Source organism: Gobius niger (genome assembly GCF_951799975.1).
Source record: "Gobius niger genome assembly, chromosome: 5".
In the NCBI taxonomy this organism is placed as follows: Eukaryota; Metazoa; Chordata; class Actinopteri; order Gobiiformes; family Gobiidae; genus Gobius; species Gobius niger.
Genome location: NC_136856.1, coordinates 39,751,524 through 39,770,350, shown reverse-complemented (window position 1 = coordinate 39,770,350; position 18,827 = coordinate 39,751,524). Strand labels below are relative to the sequence as shown.

Here is an 18,827-nt window from a genome sequence, read left to right as displayed (position 1 = left end):
AATTTTTTGTTCAAATTTTTATCATATTTTTGTAAATTTTTTGTCCTTTTTTCGTCATTTTTTATTACATTTTTTGTCACATTTTTGTCCATTTTTTTGTAGTTTTTTGTCAAATTTTTATCATATTTTTGTATTTTTTTTTTTGGAACATTTTGTCACATTTTTGTCCTTTTTTCGTCATTTTTTTTTTCTTTTTTTTGTATTTTTTTGGTAATTTTTTCGTCAATTTTTTATCAAATTTTCGTCAAGTTTTTGTCAATTTCTTGTGACATTTTTGCCACTTTTTCATCAATTTATCGTCGCTTTTTTGTCAATGTTTTCTCACATTTTTGTCACATTTCCGTCATTGTTTTCGTCTCAGTTTTGTTGCTATTTTCACAGCTTTTTTCCAGAAGCTTTTGGATTGGGGTAAAGCCAAACTGGAGAAAATGTGCTCGGTTCAGGTGGGAGTTAAGGGGTTAAAAGCTGGAACAAATAAATGTGTCTTAAGGTCGCTTTTGAAAGAGTCAACAGAGTCAATAGAAGATCATTCCAGAGCCTGGGAGCAACAGCCTGGAAGGATCGGTCGCCTCTGGTACGAAAACTCATACGTGGAACCTTAAGCAGATTCGGATCCACAGACCTCAGAGCCCGGGGGAGTAAGGCAATGACAAAAATGTGACAAAAAATGACAAAAATGTGACAAAATGTTACAAAAAAATACAAAAATATGATAAAAATTTGACCAAAAAATTACCAAAAAAAGAAAAGAAAAAATTACAAAAATGTGACAAAAACAAGTGATAAAAAAATGACGAAAAAATGACTAAAATGTGACAAAATATTACAAAAAAATACAAAAATGTGATAAAAAATTTGACAAAAAATGACGAAAAATTGACAAAAAAGACCCAAAAAATGACGGCAATGTGACAAAATGTTACAAAAAAATATGATAAAAATTTGACCAAAAATTACCAAAATTTGACACAAAAAAAGACCAAAAAAAATGAAAAAATGACAAAAATGTGACAAAAAATGTGATAAAAAAACGACAAAAAAATGACAATGTGACAATGTGACAAAATAAATACTAAACTATGATAAAAATTTGACAAAAAAATTACAAAAAAAATACAAAAAAAGACACAAAAAAACCTGAAAAATGACGAAAATGTGACAAAAAATGTGACAAGAAAATGACGAAAAAATGACAAAAATGTGACAAAATGTTACAAAAAAATACAAAAATATGATTAAAAAAATTGGACCAAAAAAAAGACAAAAAAAAGCAAAGAAAAAATGACAAAATTTGACAAAAAATGTGATAAAAAAATGACCAAAAAATGACAAAAATGTGACTCTCCATACTTGCGTTGACTCCAAGTATGGAGTATATAAAACCAATGCAATATTATTATTATTATAAAACAGTAATAACTCCACAACTTTCTGTCCATTCACTTCAGTATTTCGTTTTCTGTTTCTTTTGACGTCAGTGTGTACTATAAAAAAACGTCTTTTGTTGCTTACTCTTCACACTCTTCTCACCTCTGAGCTTATCCAAGAGTGGGTGCCATTGTTGACTTTGTGATGTTTGTGTGTCAGAGCTGGACTTGTGCAAAATATCAAACGGAGGCTGTTCACAGTTCGCTGTTTGCACCAAAGTGTCGGCGGGGGAGCGAACCTGCAGCTGCAACAAGGGCTACACGGGCGACGGAGTGGTCTGTATAGGTACGGGAATGAAACTGTGGGAAAAGTGGCTCATGTGGATGATCGTACGAGACTAAACCAGAGCTAAATTACATAGACTGTGGACTCTGTGCCTTAATGACTGCAATGAATCATTTACCAGCTGTCTCGTCCCCTTTAGAGGTCGATGGGTGTCTGGTGAACAATGGGGGATGTCACGAGTCGGCCGATTGCACCCGAACGGGACCCAACACGGTGAGATCTTAACCCCTTAACTCCCGCCTGAACCGAGCACATTTTCTCCAGCTTTTACCCCAGTCCAAAAGCTTCTGGAAAAAAGGTGTGAAAATAGCAACAAAACTGAGATGAAAACGAGGATGGAGATGTGAGAAAAGTGAGAAAACACTGACGAAAAAGTGATGAAAAATTTACAAAAAATGAAAAAAAAATTGCAAAAAAAGTGAGAAAAATTTGACGAAAAATGGAGAAGAAATGGACGAAAAAGTATGAATAATTTGACGAAAAAGTGACAAAAAATGTACAAAAAATGACAAAAATTTGACGAAAAATGGAGGAAAAATGGACGAAAAAGTGCTAAGAATTTTACAAAAATATGTGAATAATTTGACAAAAAATGTACAAAAAATGTACAAAAAAATTACAAAAAATTTACAAAAATATTACAAAAAATGTAACTAAAAAATGACGAAAAAGTGATGAGAATTTGACAAAAACACGCAAATAATTTGACGAAAAAGTGACTTTTTTTTTTTTTAAATGACAAAAAATGGATGAAAAAGTGTGAATAATTTGATGAAAAAATGGACGATAAAGTGAGAAAAATTTGACAAAAAAATGAGGAGAAATGGACGAAAAAGTGCAAATAATTTGACGAAAAATTTACAAAAAATTTACAAAAAAAAGTGAGAAAAAATTTAACGAAAAAATTTAACGAAAAAATGGACGAAAAAGTGATGAGAATTTGACAAAAACACGCGAATAATTTGACGAAAAAGTGACAAAAAATTTTAAAAAATGGACAAAAATTGGACAAAGAAGTGAAAAGAAATGGACGAAAAAGTGTGAATAATTTGATGAAAAAGTGACGAAAAAATTTACAAAAAATGACAAAAATTGACAAAAAATTGACAAAAAAGTAAAAAAAAATTGACGAAAAAATTGACGAAAAAGTGATAAGAATTTGACAAAAAAATGCGAATAATTTGACGAAAAAGTGACGAAAAAATTTACAAAATTTGACAAAAATGAGTCGACTGCCCAACAAACAAAAAAGTGCTGAAAAAAAATCTGACGTGAGGAAAAAGATCCATTTAGTTTTGTAGGTCTTTCAAATGAGGCGTTACACTGGCCTATGGGATTTGGGTAAAGCTGAACTGGAGAAAATGCTCTTGGTTCAGGCGGGAGTTAAGAGGTTAATAAATAGGATTAAGCACAGAAAAAGTATTTTGGGGGCACATTTTGTCCCTCAGCGCCCCCTCACTAAAACATCTTCCCACGGCTCTCTTGTGTTTCAGACGGCGTGTCGGTGTCGCATTGGCTTTAAGGGATCGGGACGTTACTGTTACCCTGTCAACCCCTGCAGAGAGGCAAGCACACAGCACGTCACCTGCACCAGCTCCCAGCAGAACCAATGTCGAAGTTACTCAGTGTGTTGTTCGACAGGGGCATTTTCTCCAGTTTGGCTTTACCCCAATCCAAAAGCTTCTGGAAAAAAGGCCCGAACACTGCAATCAGAGCGGACCTTTGCGTAGGGCAATTCCTGGCCGCTTACAACCCTAACTATCAATACTGTTGGAAGCCGAAAGAGATTCCATTACCCATAATGCAACGGGCGACCCGAGCTGGGCATTCGGTTTATTGTCGGATATGTTTAGTCTGTGGCTTCTTATGAATGACTGAGTATTATTGCTGAACATTGTCCTCATGTCTGACGTCTGTGCGCTTTGTTTCACGTTTTAAAATCGCCCCAGGCCTTGGTCGTCCTTTTCCCAACATTTACGGCTCCAGGGGCGGACTGGCCATAGGTCCATTCTGAAGCACAGAAGGGCCACCGGCTCTAGGGCCACAGGGTTTTTTTTTTCCATCATTTTTATGTTGGATATTCAACTCATTTTTGTCATTTTTTTGTCACATTTTTGTCACATTTTTGTCATTTTTTTGTCATTTTTCATGTCACATTTTGTCACTTTTTTTCCATTTTTTTTGTCAATTTTTTATCAATTTTTTGTCATTTTTTTGTCATATGTGTGTAATTTTTTATGTCACATTTTGATACATTTTTGTCATTTTTTTCGGCAATTTTTTATCAATTTTTTGTCATTTTTTCTGACACATTTTGATACATTTCTGTCATTTTTTCGTCCATTTTTTATCATTTGTTGTCATTTTTTTGTCACATTTTTGTCACATTTTTGTCATTTTTTTTGTCATTTTTTTTGTCACATTTTGACACATTTTTGTCATTTTTTCGTCCATTTTTTATCCAATTTTTGTCATTTTTTGTCACATTTTTTTCAATTTTTTGGTCAATTTTTTATCAATTTTTTGTCATTATTTGCTTAGTTTTTATGTCACATTTTGACACATTTTTGTCACTTTTTCCATTTTTTTAGTCAATTTTTTATCAAATTTTTGTCATTTTTTTGTCATTTTTTTGTCATTTTTTTGTCATTTTTTTGTCATTTTTTGTCATTTTTTTGTCACATTTTGACACATTTCTTTCATTTTTTCGTCAATTTTTTATCAAATTTTTGTCACATTTTTGTCATTTTTTTGTCATTTTTTATCAAATTTTTGTCATTTTTTTGTCTTTTTTTGTCATTTTTTTGTCATTTTTTTGTCACATTTTTGTAATTTTTTTGTCATTTTTTATAAATTTTTTGTCATTTTTTTGTCATTTTTTTGTCATTTTTAGTCATTTTTTTTGTCACATTTTTGTCATTTTTTGTCATTTTTTGGTCATTTTTTTGTCATTTTTTGGTCATTTTTTATGTCACATTTTGACACATCTCTGTCATTTTTTCGTCAATTTTTTATCAAATTTTTGTCACATTTTTGTAATTTTTTTGTCACATTTTGTCACATATTTTGTAATTTTTATGTCATTTTTTGGTAACATTTTTTGTCTTCTGGAGGAGGTGTGTGTGGATCGGGAAGTTTGGGCATCTCTGCTGAGACTGCTGCCCCCGCGACCCGGCCCCGGATAAAGCGGAAGAAAATGGATGGATGGATTTTTTGTCTTTTTTTGGGGGGGCTTTTTTCCAGAAGCTTTTGGATTGGGGTAAAGCCAAACTGGAGAAAATGCTCTCGGTTCAGGCAGTTTAGGGGTAAAAAGAAAAGCATCCAAAAACAAAAATGTGCTTGAAAAGCCACAAAAAAGTGACAAAAATGCAGCGACAACGTGACAAAAAGTTTCCGTCACTTTTCTAGATTTTCGCTTTCAAATGAGACGTTACAGTGTTGCTCTCCAGTCAAGAAGCTTTTAGATTTGGGCAAAGCCGAACTGGAGAAAATGCTCTGGGTTCAGGCGGGGGGTCAGAGGTTCACATGTGTATTTGTCAGGGCCAGGCTGACCAGAGTCCAGGGCTGGTTTTCAGTCCCAGTCCCGCCCCTGGACGGCTCCGGTCTGAGCGCGGCGTCTCTTTGCCGGTTATTGTCTGGTTGAGTCTGGCTCATTCCAGCTCAAACCGGTTCGCTCCGGTTCTCTCCAGCGCACACAGGTGGAGAGAGAGAGACGAGCGCAGGCGGCTTCAGCTCTGGTTCTGTCCTGCAGCGATGGAGTCCAACTGCTCGCCATCTCCCTCATGAGCGGAGTGTGTGAGTCTGTTTTTACCACGGTGGTTCACGAGCCCCTGTAAGTCATTATGCTCGTCCCAACAGGGGCGGACCGGCCATGTGTCTATCTAAAAGATAAAAAGAAAAGCATCAAAATAGCGAGAAAAAGAGGATGAAAACAAAACAAAAATGTGCTGGAAAAGCATCAAAAACGTGAGAAAAACACGGACAAAAAATGATAAAAACAATAATGAGAAAAACAATAAAAATATGACAAAAATGTGGCGACGTGACGAAAAGTTTCCGTCACGGAATCACCTGCTGGAGGATTCACCTATTGTACATGTTTTTAGTGGCAGACACGGGGAGAACATGCTCCACACAGAAAGGCCCCGTCCTGGTGGGAATCGAACTCAGGACCTTCGAGCTGTGAAGCTGAGGCTCTAACCGCTGTGCCACCGAGCCGCCCACTCTAAAGAATGGAATGTTTTATCTCTCTGTGAGAATCAGTTCTTACATTAAGAGTTGTTGAGCTTAGTTTTTCTTAAAATAAGAAAAAATATTCTTTGTCTAAAACTGAAGAAGATTCAAAAAGTTTTTCTTTCTTGTTACAAGAAAAAATACTATGTTTTTAGCAAATATATCTGAACAAGAAATGGCCAGATTTTACTTCCTAAAACAAGATTTTTTTTCTCAAGAAAACATTATTACTTTTTAGGGAAAAAATAAGAACTTATTTCTTAAAGTAAGACATTTTTTACTTGCTTAGAATCCACTTTTTGCAGTGTTTTCGTCTCTTGTTTTTCGGGGGTTGTTTCATGTTATTGTTGTTTTTTCATCACTTTTTTCATTGCTTTGTCGTCACGTTTTCGTCACATTTTGTTGCTTTTCCAGCACATTTTTGTTTTTGGATGCTTTTCTTTTAAGCTTTTAGATTTGGGTAAAGCTCGGTTGCGCCCGGGGGTCAGGCTAAGGTAAAGTGAGAGGCCTGACCGGTGGCCCCAGAGCCAGTGGCCCCTCTGTGCTCTTCCAGAATACAGGACATATGGCCAGTCCGCCCCTGATGCCGTCTGTCAATCTCGCCCACCGGGAAATCATTGAGATCATGTTTGCTTCCAGACTGTATGTCTTTCAAATATCTATGGAAAAGCCTGTAGTTTGGCAGGCCAGGCAAAGAGGGAGAGTCCACGAAGGAGGAACGTTTGAGATGCCGCCTTTCGCCAGGCGTAGTCCACATGTTGGTCAAATTTGAGATCGTTTGTAATCCAAAGTCCTCGATGGAGATGTTCATGAACCATTTCGAAACCCCAAGTTTCAGCCCACTGAGCAATGTCCAGGAGATCTTCATTGACTTTCTCTACCATTAGAGGGAGCGGTTGGGATGCAACAAACAGCGTAGCGTCTCAGCATAAAGCAGACAATCTTTTACAGCGCCTGGCTTGCTGGATGAGTGGATTTCACCAGGAATCAGATGTGAAAGCAGGGCCGGACTGGGACTGAAACACAGCCCTGGACTCTGACCAGCCTGGCCCAAATCAGCGTAAATGTGACACTTCCACAAATCCATATTTTAACCTCTGACCCCCCGCCCTAACATTACCGAGTGCATTTTCCCCAGTTCGGCTTTTTATTATTATTTTTTTGATCGGCATCATCAGCAAAAAGAGCGGGAAAGGTGGTCGTAGAAACAGAAGCAAAATCATTAATATGAAGAATAATGGTCCCAAAATGGAACCTTGTGGTGCACCATACTCCACGGAATTCCTTTTAGATTCATATTTTTTTTATACTGGGCTTTACCCAAATCTAAAAGCTTCTCGACTGAAGAGCAACAATGTAGCGCCTCATTTGAAAGCTAAGACCTACAAAAGTGACGGAAACTTTTCGTCACGTCGCCACATTTTTGTCATATTTTTGTTGTTTTCTAACCTCTTACCTCCCGCCAAAACCAAATGCATTCTCTCCTCTCTCGCCATTGTCGTCACTTTTTATTTCCCTTATGTGTTTTGTCACTTTTTTCTTGGATTTTTGTCACTTTTTTGCTGAATTTTTGACACTTTTTTCCTAGATTTTTGTCACTTTTTTCCTGGATTTTTGTCACTTTTTTCCTGGATTTTTGTCACTTTTTTGCTGGATTTTTGTCACTTTTTTGCTGGATTTTTGACACTTTTTTGCTGGATTTTGTCACTTTTTTGCTGGATTTTTGTCACTTTTTTCCTGGATTTTTGTCACTTTTTTGCTGGATTTTTGTCACTTTTTTGCTGGATTTTTGTCACTTTTTTGCTGGATTTTTGTCACTTTTTTGCTGGATTTTTGTCACTTTTTTGCTGGATTTTTGTCACTTTTTTGTTGGATTTTTGTCACTTTTTTGCTGGATTTTTGTCACTTTTTTGCTGGATTTTTGCCATTTTTTTGCTGGATTTTTGCCATTTTTTGCTGGATTTTTGTCACTTTCTTCCTGGATTTTTGTCACTTTTTTGCTGGATTTTTGCCTCTTTTTTCCTGATTTTTTGTCACTTTTTTGCTGGATTTTTGTCACTTTTTTGCTGGATTTTTGTCACTTTTTTGTTGGATTTTTGTCACTTTTTTCCTGGATTTTTGACACTTTTTTGCTGGATTTTTGTCACTGACAGTGTTGTCGCCTCTTTTCATTATTTGTGACACAGCGTTTTATTCACATGTGTTTTTTCAAAGCCAAAAAGTCAGTCCCATTGTAGTTTTGAATCAAAATGTGTGCTTGTTCGTGATCATGTCTTACATAATACTGCATGAGTTTTCTGGCTGGCACCAAGGAAAAAATATATATTAAAAAAAAGACAGTCTTTTGAGCAGCTCATTGAAATGAATGGATTCTATAAAAGAGCCAGAAATCCCATCACTGATCACTAGTATATGGGAAACCAAGTGCTTAGAAAGAAAGCGGTGCCTCTCAGCCCCTGGCAGAGTAACGGACTCTCTCGCACCTGGTCAGATGCCATTCTATGCTTTTGCCACACATTCCACTCTAACAATGCAGATGTTGTGATTTGTGTTTCTCTCAGGACAATGGCGGCTGCAGCAGGTTCGCGTACTGCTCGTACCTGGGCCTGGGTCAGAGGAACTGCTCCTGCCGCAGTGGTTACGTGGGGGACGGGCTCGACTGCCGGGGCGGAGTCAGCACCGTGAGTCACTCGACCCGTATCCGGGGTGAAGGACAGGACACTCGAGCGGACATGGCAACATCCGAGACGGGTGCCAGTCATTCTGTTAGGGAATCACCTTAAACAGTCGGTATAACAATGGCCAAATCACGCAGACACACAACACCAGTGTTCATTCTGACAACATATTTTATTTTAGTCTAGTCTTTTGACTAAAATGTAATTTAATTTTAGTCGATATTTAGTCGAAAAAATCGTTTCAATTTTAGTCTAGTTTTAGTCGACTAAATTTAAAGCAGTACTAAGTAACTCTTCCCCCTAGAGGCCATAAGCACAACTGCAGGTGTCGTAGCAAGTTACGATTTTTTAACTTATTAATTGTCTTGGAGAGTAAATACTACGCTGACAGGAAAGGTGAAGGGACAGAGGGTTACTGTGCATCCAATTATACAATGGAAATATTTTTTTTCACTCAAACTTGGCTGTAAATACTGTTTAAAGTGACGTTAGCCCGCAGTTAGCTTTGCCCGTTAGCATGTTAGCTTCTTCTTCGTGATTACATTAGGCAAGGCAAGGCAAGTTTATTTGTAGAGCACAATTCATACACGAGGCAATTCAAAGTGCTTCACAGTTGCATAAATATAAGAAAACAAATACAATCAATAAAACATCAACATAGAATTAATCAATTACAGTAAGAGGCAAGAGTGTAGATAAAATACTTTCAGTTATATGCATTTTTAAGTCTTGTTTTGATTCGCTCTGTCTTGAGCACGATTTTTAAGTCTTGTTTTGACTCGCTCTGTCTTGAGCACTATTTCGCTCTGTCTTGAGCACTATTTTTAAGCCGTTAGTAATACACACATTAGTGTGTATTGCTTTCTCCGGACCGGTGGCAGGAAAGTTGCAAACATGGTTTTCTGGTCAGAGACACCAGGGGGCGATGAAAGACCCTCCGATCATCCCATAAACACTTGTATCACCCCCACAGGGACTACGGGGAGGGTTTATTAAGGTAAAAGTTACTTAGGACTGCTTTAAGACTAATTGAGTGGACTTTGCATTGATAATATTGATTCTAATCATGTTTAATGTTGTTCCTCTGCTTCATGGAGCTGCTCCACATGAACAAAGCTCAGAGCTGATCCTTTAACAGAGGATTTACATGATCTGAGGCTCTAAAATATTTAGTCTTAATTTTAGTCAAAGTGATATTTTTGTGACTAAAATTGGACTAAAACTAAATTAAAAGTTTCTCATGAGACTAAAACTGTGACTAAAATGTCCAGATATTTTTCTCGACTAAAATCAGACTAAATAAAAATGAAAAGGAGAGACTAAAATCATCCAAACTTGTATTGAGCGTCTGAAAGAGCCTCAGATCATGTTTAAAGGATCAGCTCTGAGCTTTGTTCATGTGGAGCAGCTCCATGAAGCAGAGGAACAACATTAAATATGATTATCATCAATATTATCAATGCAAAGTCGACTAAAACTAGACTAAAATCGAATTACATTTTCGTCAAAAGACTAAAACTAAATTAAAATATGTTGTCAAAATTAACACTGCATTGCAAAAGGAAGCTCCCATCAATGATTCACTGTAGGAACTGTCTTTTATTCCACATTTTCGACCTCTAGTTTGAATCCCACATATGACCCTTGACCTAGGGCTGTGAAAATTAATCGAAATTCGATTACGGTTTTGATTACAACAGTAAACGATTACAAAATTAGCATAATCGCAAAAAATCGATTATAATTTTTTTTTTTCCTTTTTTTAAATTTTTTTCCTTTTTTTTCAAATTATTTTTTTGATGGATTTTTGTCTTTTTTTGCTGGATTTTTGTCACTTTTTTAATGGATTTTTGTCACTTTTATGATGGATTTTTTTCTTTCTTTTAATGGATTTTTGTCTTTTTTGATGGATTTTTTTTCATTTTTTTAATTGATTTTTGTCACTTTTTTGATGGATTTTTGTCATTTTTTGATGGATTTTTCTCTTTTTTTGCTGGATTTTTGTCACTTTTTTGATGGATTTTTTTAAAGGCAACAAATAATCGTTTGAATAATCGTGATTTCAATTATGACCAAAATAATCGTGATTATTATTTTTTCAATAATCGAGCAGCCCTACCTTGACCTCTGACCACTGTGTACTCGTTTCAGGAAATCACCCGACAATCCGAGAACGCCTTCTTCAGACAGATGTTTACGGTGGGTTTCTGATCAGTCAGTTCAGTGTCAGTTTTTACGACTAGGAGTAGAATTACTTTAAGAAATCTTTTGTGTTTGTGTTGATCAGCTGATTATTGTAGTGAAAGTTCATTAACGGGCGCTTATTGAGAGACTGTGCGATGCTTTTCCTGCAGCTGTCGGCCACCAGGAATCTTTACGGGGACGGACCCTACACTGTGTTTGTTCCCGTGGAGGAAACCAACAACCTCACCACGGTAAGCACCTCATGCCTTTAGCTCGTGCTTCTTCACTGCTTTGGGCCCGAACTAGTGATGGGCAAAAAACCCGGCGTTTCGCAAACAGCGAAGACAGAAGACTAATGTGTGGAATAAACACCAGCTCAGAGTCAAAGATCACACCAGGTTCATCACCTGTGAGGAAGGATTCAGAGACAGTGACTGTAGTTTGGGAAAAGTCTCTCTCTCGATGATTAACATTACAGTTTTGTCCTGGTTAAGCTGGGGAAAGTTTTCTGCCATCCAGAATCTGATTCTAAAATGTAAAATATTCTATTGGCCTGGTGTCATCAGGAGACATGGAGATGTTTAACTGTATCATCAGCATAACTGTGAACGTGACCCCGTGTCTCCTGATGACATCACCAAGAGGGAGCATGTAAGGATTAAAAAGCACTGGGCCTAAAATCGAACCCTGGGGAACACCACATGTGATTTTATGGACCTTAGAGGAGCAGGTTTCCAGTACATAAAACATATATATGGGAGGTTTTAAATGTTGTAATCTGTAAAGCACTTTGTGATGCCTTTCGGCAGGGGCGGACTGGCCACGTGTCCTTACTCTGACCCCCGGGCGAAACCGAGCTTTACCCAAATCTAAAACCTCTTAACTCCCGCCTGAACCGAGAGGATCTTTTTCCTCACGTCATCACATTTTTTTTCCCCATCTTTTTTTTTTGCTGGGTATTCAACTCATTTTTGTCACATTTTTTTTGTCATTTTTTTGTGATTTTTTTTTCATCAGATTTTTGTCACTTTTTTTTGTCATTTTTTGGTCAAATTTCTGTCATTTTTTCGTCCATTTTTTAATCAAATTTTTGTCACATTTTTAGTCATTTTTTTGTCTTTTTTTCATCAATTTTTCGTCACATTTCCATCATTGTTTTCGTCTCAGTTTTGTCGCTATTTCCACACCTTTTTTCCAGAAGCTGTTGGACTGGGGTAAAGCCAGACTGGAGAAAATGTGCTCGGTTCAGGCGGGAGTTGAGGGGTTAAAAGAAAAATGTGCAGGAAAAAGCAACAAAAAAGTGACAAAAACGTGACGACAAGAGACAAAAACAGGCCAAAAAGCCACAAAAAAGTAATGAGAAAGAAACAAAATGCAGCGACAACGTGACAAAAAGTTACCATCACTTTTCTAAGGGGTGAAGCTCTAAACCACGAGTGTTTTCTGGTCCATACTTGTAAACCCTAAGTGATAAGTAAATGTTTCTCAAAGCCCTGACTCTCCCCCCTCTCTCCTCCAGGTGACCCAGTGGATGGACAACGGGCGGCTCGGGGACATGGTTCGGTATCACATAGTCTCCTGTGAGAGCCTGAGCTTCAACGACCTCAAAAGTACAGACCGAGTCATCAGCCAATCAGGATACACGCTCCGCTTCAGCTACAAGCAGGTGACCAACCAGGGCACACAGTCTGTACGCCCCCCGCCTTCCAACAGAGGTACTGCAGGCTCTACTGCTGGTCATCTCTGCGTGGGATCGTGATGTACATGTGCGATATACATGTGTGATATACATGTGTGATATACATGTGTGATATACATGTGTGATATACATGTGTAGCCCATTCCGTTTGTGAGATGGGGGAGGAGACACAATCTGGCAACCGGGTCGTAGAAACAGAAGCAAAATCATTAATATGAATAATAACGGTCCCAAAATTGAACCTTGTGGTGCACCATGCTCCACGGAATGCCTTTTAGATTCATGTTTTTTTTTCATACTGGGCTTTACCCGAATCTAAAAGCTTCTCGACTGGAGAGCAACAATGTAACGCCTCATTTGAAAGCTAAGACCTACAAAAGTGACGGAAACTTTTCGTCACGTCGCCACATTTTTGTCATGTTTTTGTTGTTTTCTAACCTCTTACCTCCCGCCAAAACCAAATGCATTCTCTCCTCTCTCGCCATTGTCGTCACTTATGTGTTTTTGTCACTTTTTTATGGCGCTTTTGTTACTTTTTTGCTGGATTTTTGTCGCTTTTTTGCTGGATTTTTGTCACTTTTTTGCTGGATTTTTGTCGCTTTTTTGCTGGATTTTTGTCACTTTTTTGCTGGATTTTTGTCACTTTTTTGCTGGATTTTTGTCACTTTTTTCCTGGATTTTTGTCACTTTTTTCCTGGATTTTTGTCGCTTTTTTGCTGGATTTTTGTCATTTTTATGCTGGATTTTTGTCACTTTTTTGCTGGATTTTTGTCATTTTTTTGCTGGATTTTTGTCATTTTTTTGCTGGATTTTTGTCACTTTTTTGCTGGATTTTTGTCATTTTTTTGCTGGATTTTTGTCACTTTTTTGCTGGATTTTTGTCATTTTTTTCCTGATTTTGTGTCACTTTTTTGCTGGATTTTTGTCACTTTTTTGCTGGATTTTTGTCACTTTTTTGCTGGATTTTTGTCATTTTTTTCCTGGATTTTTGTCACTTTTTTGCTGGATTTTTGTCATTTTTTTCCTGATTTTGTGTCACTTTTTTGCTGGATTTTTGTCACTTTTTTTGATTGATTTTTGTCACTTTTTTGCTGGATTTTTGTCACTTTTTTGCTGGATTTTTGTCACTTTTTTGATGGATTTTTGTCATTTTTTTGCTGGATTTTTGTCACTTTTTTGCTGGATTTTTGTCATTTTTTTCCTGATTTTGTGTCACTTTTTTGCTGGATTTTTGTCACTTTTTTGCTGGATTTTTGTCACTTTTTTGCTGGATTTTTGTCATTTTTTTGCTGGATTTTTGTCACTTTTTTGCTGGATTTTTGTCACTTTTTTGCTGGATTTTTGTCATTTTTTTCCTGGATTTTTGTCATTTTTTTGCTGGATTTTTGTCATTTTTTTCCTGATTTTTTTGTCACTTTTTTGCTGGATTTTTGTCACTTTTTTGCTGGATTTTTGTCATTTTTTTCCTGGATTTTTGTCATTTTTTTGCTGGATTTTTGTCATTTTTTTCCTGATTTTTTGTCACTTTTTTGCTGGATTTTTGTCACTTTTTTGCTGGATTTTTGTCATTGTTTTGCTGGATTTTTGTCACTTTTTTGCTGGATTTTTGTCACTTTTTTGCTGGATTTTTGTCACTTTTTTGCTGGATTTTTGTCACTTTTTTTTTTGTGAGATGGGGGAGGGGACACAATCTGGTGAAGTAATCTGGCAACCGAGTCTAGAAATGGAAGTAAAGCAGCAAAATGTTTCCATGAGTGATAGAAGTGCTGTGTTGTTATTGTTGTTTGCTGGTGCTCGCACTGACGAGAAGCTCCTGCATTCGATTCGCAGCACATGGAGAGTTTGATTCTTCTCTCCATGAAGGGTGTTCTTCATGCAAAAGGCAAGAAGATACCCGTGAGATGCAAACAGTCACCCGAGGCCCAGCCAAGGGGGAAGTAAAGTCAAACATAAAAGTTTCAGTTGGGGGGGCCCAGGTGTGAGCGACTCCACCGCAGCTGTTTCTTCAGGTTAACCCCTGAACTCCCGCCTGAACCGAGCACATTTTCTCCAGCTCGGCTTTACCCCAATCCAAAAGCTTCTGGAAAAAAGGTGTGAAAATAGCGACAGAACTGAGACAAAAACAAGGATGAAGATGTGCCAAAAATGTGACCAAAAAAAAGACAAAAAATGTGACAAAAAAAGACAAAAAAAAACAAAAAAAGACAAAAAAAAGACAAAAAAGACACACAAAAAAAACAAAAAGACAAAAATGTGACAAAAAAGACAAAAAAAGACAAAAAATGTGACAAAAAAGACAAAAATGTGACAAAAAATGTGACCAAAAAAGACCAAAAAATACAAAAAAAGACAAAAAAACCCACAAAGACAAAAATATGACAAAAAAGACAAAAAAACAAACCAAAAAGACAAAAATGTGACAAAAAATGTGACAAAAAAAGACAAAAAAAAAAAAAAAAGACACAAAAAAAGACAAAAAAGACCAAAAAAAAAACCCAAAAGACAAAAATGTGACAAAAAAGACAACAAAAAAGACAAAAAAAGACAAAAAAAAGACAAAAAATGTGACAAAAAAAGACAAAAAAGACAAAAAAAAAGACAAAAAATGTGACAAAATAGACAAAAAAACAAACCAAAAAGACAAAAATGTGACAAAAAAAGACAAAAGACAAAAAAAAAGACAAAAAAGACAAAAAAAACCCCAAAAAGACAAAAATGTGACAAAAAAGACAACAAAAAAGACAAAAAAAGACCAAAAAAAAGACAAAAATGTGAAAAAAAATGTGACAAAAAACGACCAAAAAAAGACAAATAATGTGACAAAAACTAAGGTAAATAAGTGGTGCCCACGAGTGCCGCATATCGGTGTTTCCTTCCAGGGAAAAGTGTTTCCGGGTTAGTCCTGTTGTGTTGTGATTCTGTGCTGATGTTGTGTCGTTGAGCCTGACTGAGATCCTCGTAATAGCTGCGGAGAATGACTCGCTCTGAGACCAGCCTTCAGTGACCGGCTAATAACCCACACAAAATAGTCCCGTAGTCTGGCAGATTTAGTGACTTTAGTCAATGAAAAACACATTTATTATAAATGTTAGGTTTGTGGGACCCTGGTATAAGCGGATTAAACAACGAGGAGCCGCGTTAGACGTTATAATGCAGGAGGCGGAGTCAAGAACATAATGTCTGCCCCTTATCAACACAAAATCATTTACAGTTCCAGTTCATCTAAATGTTAAACTGTCTCATGCAGCCGTTTCTTTCTTTCTTTCTTTTTTCTTTCTTGTCAAAACACAAAATACAAAATACATAAATAAAGTTGATCTTCTCCTCCGCAGTGTCATATTTTTGTAACATTGATAATTTTACATATTTCTTAAACACATCGATGGACTTACAAGTTTTAACTTTACAATCGAGACCGTCCCACAGACTGAGAAACATCTTTCCTTTCCTGCCGATGGAACCCTGGGTCTGGGCCTTTAATCCCCAGGCCTTTGAACAGCTAAACATCAGGCCCTGTGTTTTTCTCCAGGGCTCGCTGTGGATCAACGACAAGTCTCGGATCATTCGGAGCGACTACACGGCGTCAAACGGACTGATCCACCACATCGACACTCTGCTCACCCCCTACGCGCTCCAGAGCAAGGCTGCGGTCAAAGCCAGTGAGGTGAGGGCGCTTTATGAGGATGAGGATGATGATGATGGTATACTGTATCAACCAGGAGAGAACAGAGGTGAGTCACAGAGGTAAAGACATGACGACTCAAAGGCAAAGGCTGTGATGAGCCAGCACGGGGGGGGCCCAAACCTTTTAGAGCCGCGACCCCCATTATAACAGTTAATTAGGATCGTGACCCCCACCCGGGTCAGACCATGGGAAAAACAGGGACATTCACCCCTTAACTCCCGCCTGAACCGAGCACATTTTCTCCAGTTTGGCTTTACCCCAATCCAAAAAAGGTGAGAAAATAGCGACAGAACTGAGACGAAAAAAAGGATGGAAATGTGACCAAAAAGTGACCAAAAATTGATGAAAAAGTGGCAAAAATGTCACAAGAAATTGACAAAAAATGGATAAAATGTGACAAAAAAAATGACAAAATGTGACACAAAAATTACTAAAATGTGATAAAAACTTGACAAAAAAACGACAAAAATTTTATAAAAATGGACGAAAAAATTAAAAAAAAAATGTGACCAAAAAAATGACCAAAAAAGGACAAAAATGTGACAAAAAACGACAACAAAAAATGATAAAAAATGTGCCAAAAAAAGGCTTAAAATGTGACTAAATTTGCCTTTTTTTTTTGTTGACACATTTTTTTTTTTTTTAAGTTACAAAAATGAGTGTAATACCCCCCAAAAAAATGTTGAACAAAAAAAAATGTGACGTGAGGAAAAAGATCCTCTCGGTTCAGGCGGGAGTTAAGAGGTTAAACTATACAACTCTTAAAAAAACAAAGAAAAAACAATGGTTAAAACAAAAATGAATTAAATTTACAACAAATAATGGCACCCTGGTAAAAGAGCATGTTTGCTACGACACCATAATAATAATATTAAAATATATATTTTATCTCTATGCTCTGGCGACCCCCTAGTGGGTCCCGACCCCCAGGTTAAGAACCCCTGATCTAGCCCAGCCCAAACCCTTTGTCTCCGAGGCCAAAATGAAAAAGTGCCTCTGAGTCGGGGCCAAACACGGCGAAGTCAAGCACGAAAAACACATAACTGCAAATTATGAAGTTACTTTATTTTATTTAGTTTTTATTTCTTCGATGGCCGACATTTGCATTTGATTCTATCTATGGAAATAACATGTTATATTAAAACAAATGGTAACTATGGCAAAAGCTTCTAGTAAAACAAAATCAACAATTGCAGCAATTTAGTGCAAAAATAAACACCTGTATCTGCAGCAGCTACAGTGACTTTACCTCATTCGTTCACTCAATGAAAATGCCACATTAGATTATTTTATTTATTTATTTTATTAAAGGGACTATAAGGAGTTTAAAAATGTTAAATTTAAGTATTTTCCTCCCCCTACATGTTCCAGTCATGTCCTAATGTGTAGAATGAGCTCAGACCTGTTCACCACAACTGCCTCTAAAATCCTGTACGGTCACTCAAAAATGTGTCACTTCGACCCGAATTGCCGTCATGCACGAGCTTAATATAGAAGGTGCAGTTACACATATGGCCTGAGGTGGCAGTAGCGAGTATAAAATGGCGAACTTGCTTCCAGCCCCTTTAAGTGTCAGTTCAGCATCAATTCTTTTATAAGTCAGTTTTTAACATATACTGTTGTTTGCAATAAAAGTTGGAAAACTGTGAAAGTTGATGCTACAACACTCTGTAATAAATAATAATGTAACAATGTAATCTATAATAGAAAACGCATCTATAATAGAAAACGCATCTATAATAGAAAACGCAATCTCAATGGCCGCCGCCTGGGCGCCGCCATGTTTATTTCCCATACCGACTTTGAAGCTAAGCAGGGAAGGGCCTGGTTAGGACTGGGATGGGAGACCGTTTGGGAACACCAGGAAGCCTGGCGACAGTACTGAGTGTGTGCGTGGTTGGTGGTGGGGGCTGATGTGCGCAGTGGAGTGAATGAATACAGCAACAAATTGTACACCGACGAGCGTCTGGAAAAGCGCTATATAAGACTTGCCATGTTCATTTCCCAAAAATCCGCGGCCGGCCCTCACGTGGCGGTCCCTCCGCTCGCGGGCATTGGCCAGAGGCCACCAGGTGACCGTCCCACCGGCCGCGGGTATTGACCACGGGTCCATATGGACCGCGGTGCTGCTGACCGAGGACAACCCGCCGTCACAACAACGCGAGTGCACGAGATCTGACTGCCGTGCGTGTGTGCGCATCCAAACAGGGCGATGTGTTCGCGTGTGTGTGTGTATGTGTGCGCGTGCATCCAAACAGGGCGATGTGTGTCATCGTCACTCACCGCTAACCTGCAGCTGTAGACACTCCGCACAGGGACAGTTACATCCTCCAAAACACATCTGCGTCTCTTTGTTTAAGTCTCTCCTGCAGTGACCGAGGCTGTGGTTCATTATAGATCCAGTGCTGCGTAATGTCAGAGGCTCAGACACATGCGTAAGATCCAATCCTGGCCGTATTCCGTCTCCAAAGTTTTGTCTCCGAAAAAAAGTACACACAGAAACACGAGCTTCAAATGAAACGCGCTGCTCCGAGAGCTTCAGCCTCCGTGTGCGGAAAGCGAAACTGAAACTACCACTTAACGAGCGCATGGCCTGCACTGTAGCTTTTTCTTGAATTTTATGTATTTTTTAACT

General features: G+C 37.6%; 2 protein-coding genes across 2 annotated transcripts in view; one reads left to right on the top strand and one right to left on the bottom strand.

Annotated features, from left to right (window-relative positions):
- Positions 1-18,827, bottom strand: part of LOC306962771 (uncharacterized protein) — a 1,040,752-nt gene that overhangs the window by 449,935 nt on the left and 571,990 nt on the right. The gene's annotated exons all lie outside the window — the stretch shown is intronic.
- The window catches only part of stab1 (stabilin 1), a gene marked incomplete at both ends in the record, with an annotated part of 107,347 nt that overhangs the window by 74,467 nt on the left and 14,053 nt on the right, over positions 1-18,827 (top strand). Inside the window, 8 exons of the mRNA XM_079557080.1 lie at positions 1,588-1,713; positions 1,853-1,926; positions 3,207-3,278; positions 8,508-8,627; positions 10,776-10,823; positions 10,979-11,059; positions 12,328-12,474; positions 16,037-16,171. Of these exons, the coding sequence (XP_079413206.1) occupies positions 1,588-1,713; positions 1,853-1,926; positions 3,207-3,278; positions 8,508-8,627; positions 10,776-10,823; positions 10,979-11,059; positions 12,328-12,474; positions 16,037-16,171 (803 nt within the window). The remainder of the gene's footprint in view (positions 1-1,587; positions 1,714-1,852; positions 1,927-3,206; positions 3,279-8,507; positions 8,628-10,775; positions 10,824-10,978; positions 11,060-12,327; positions 12,475-16,036; positions 16,172-18,827) is intronic.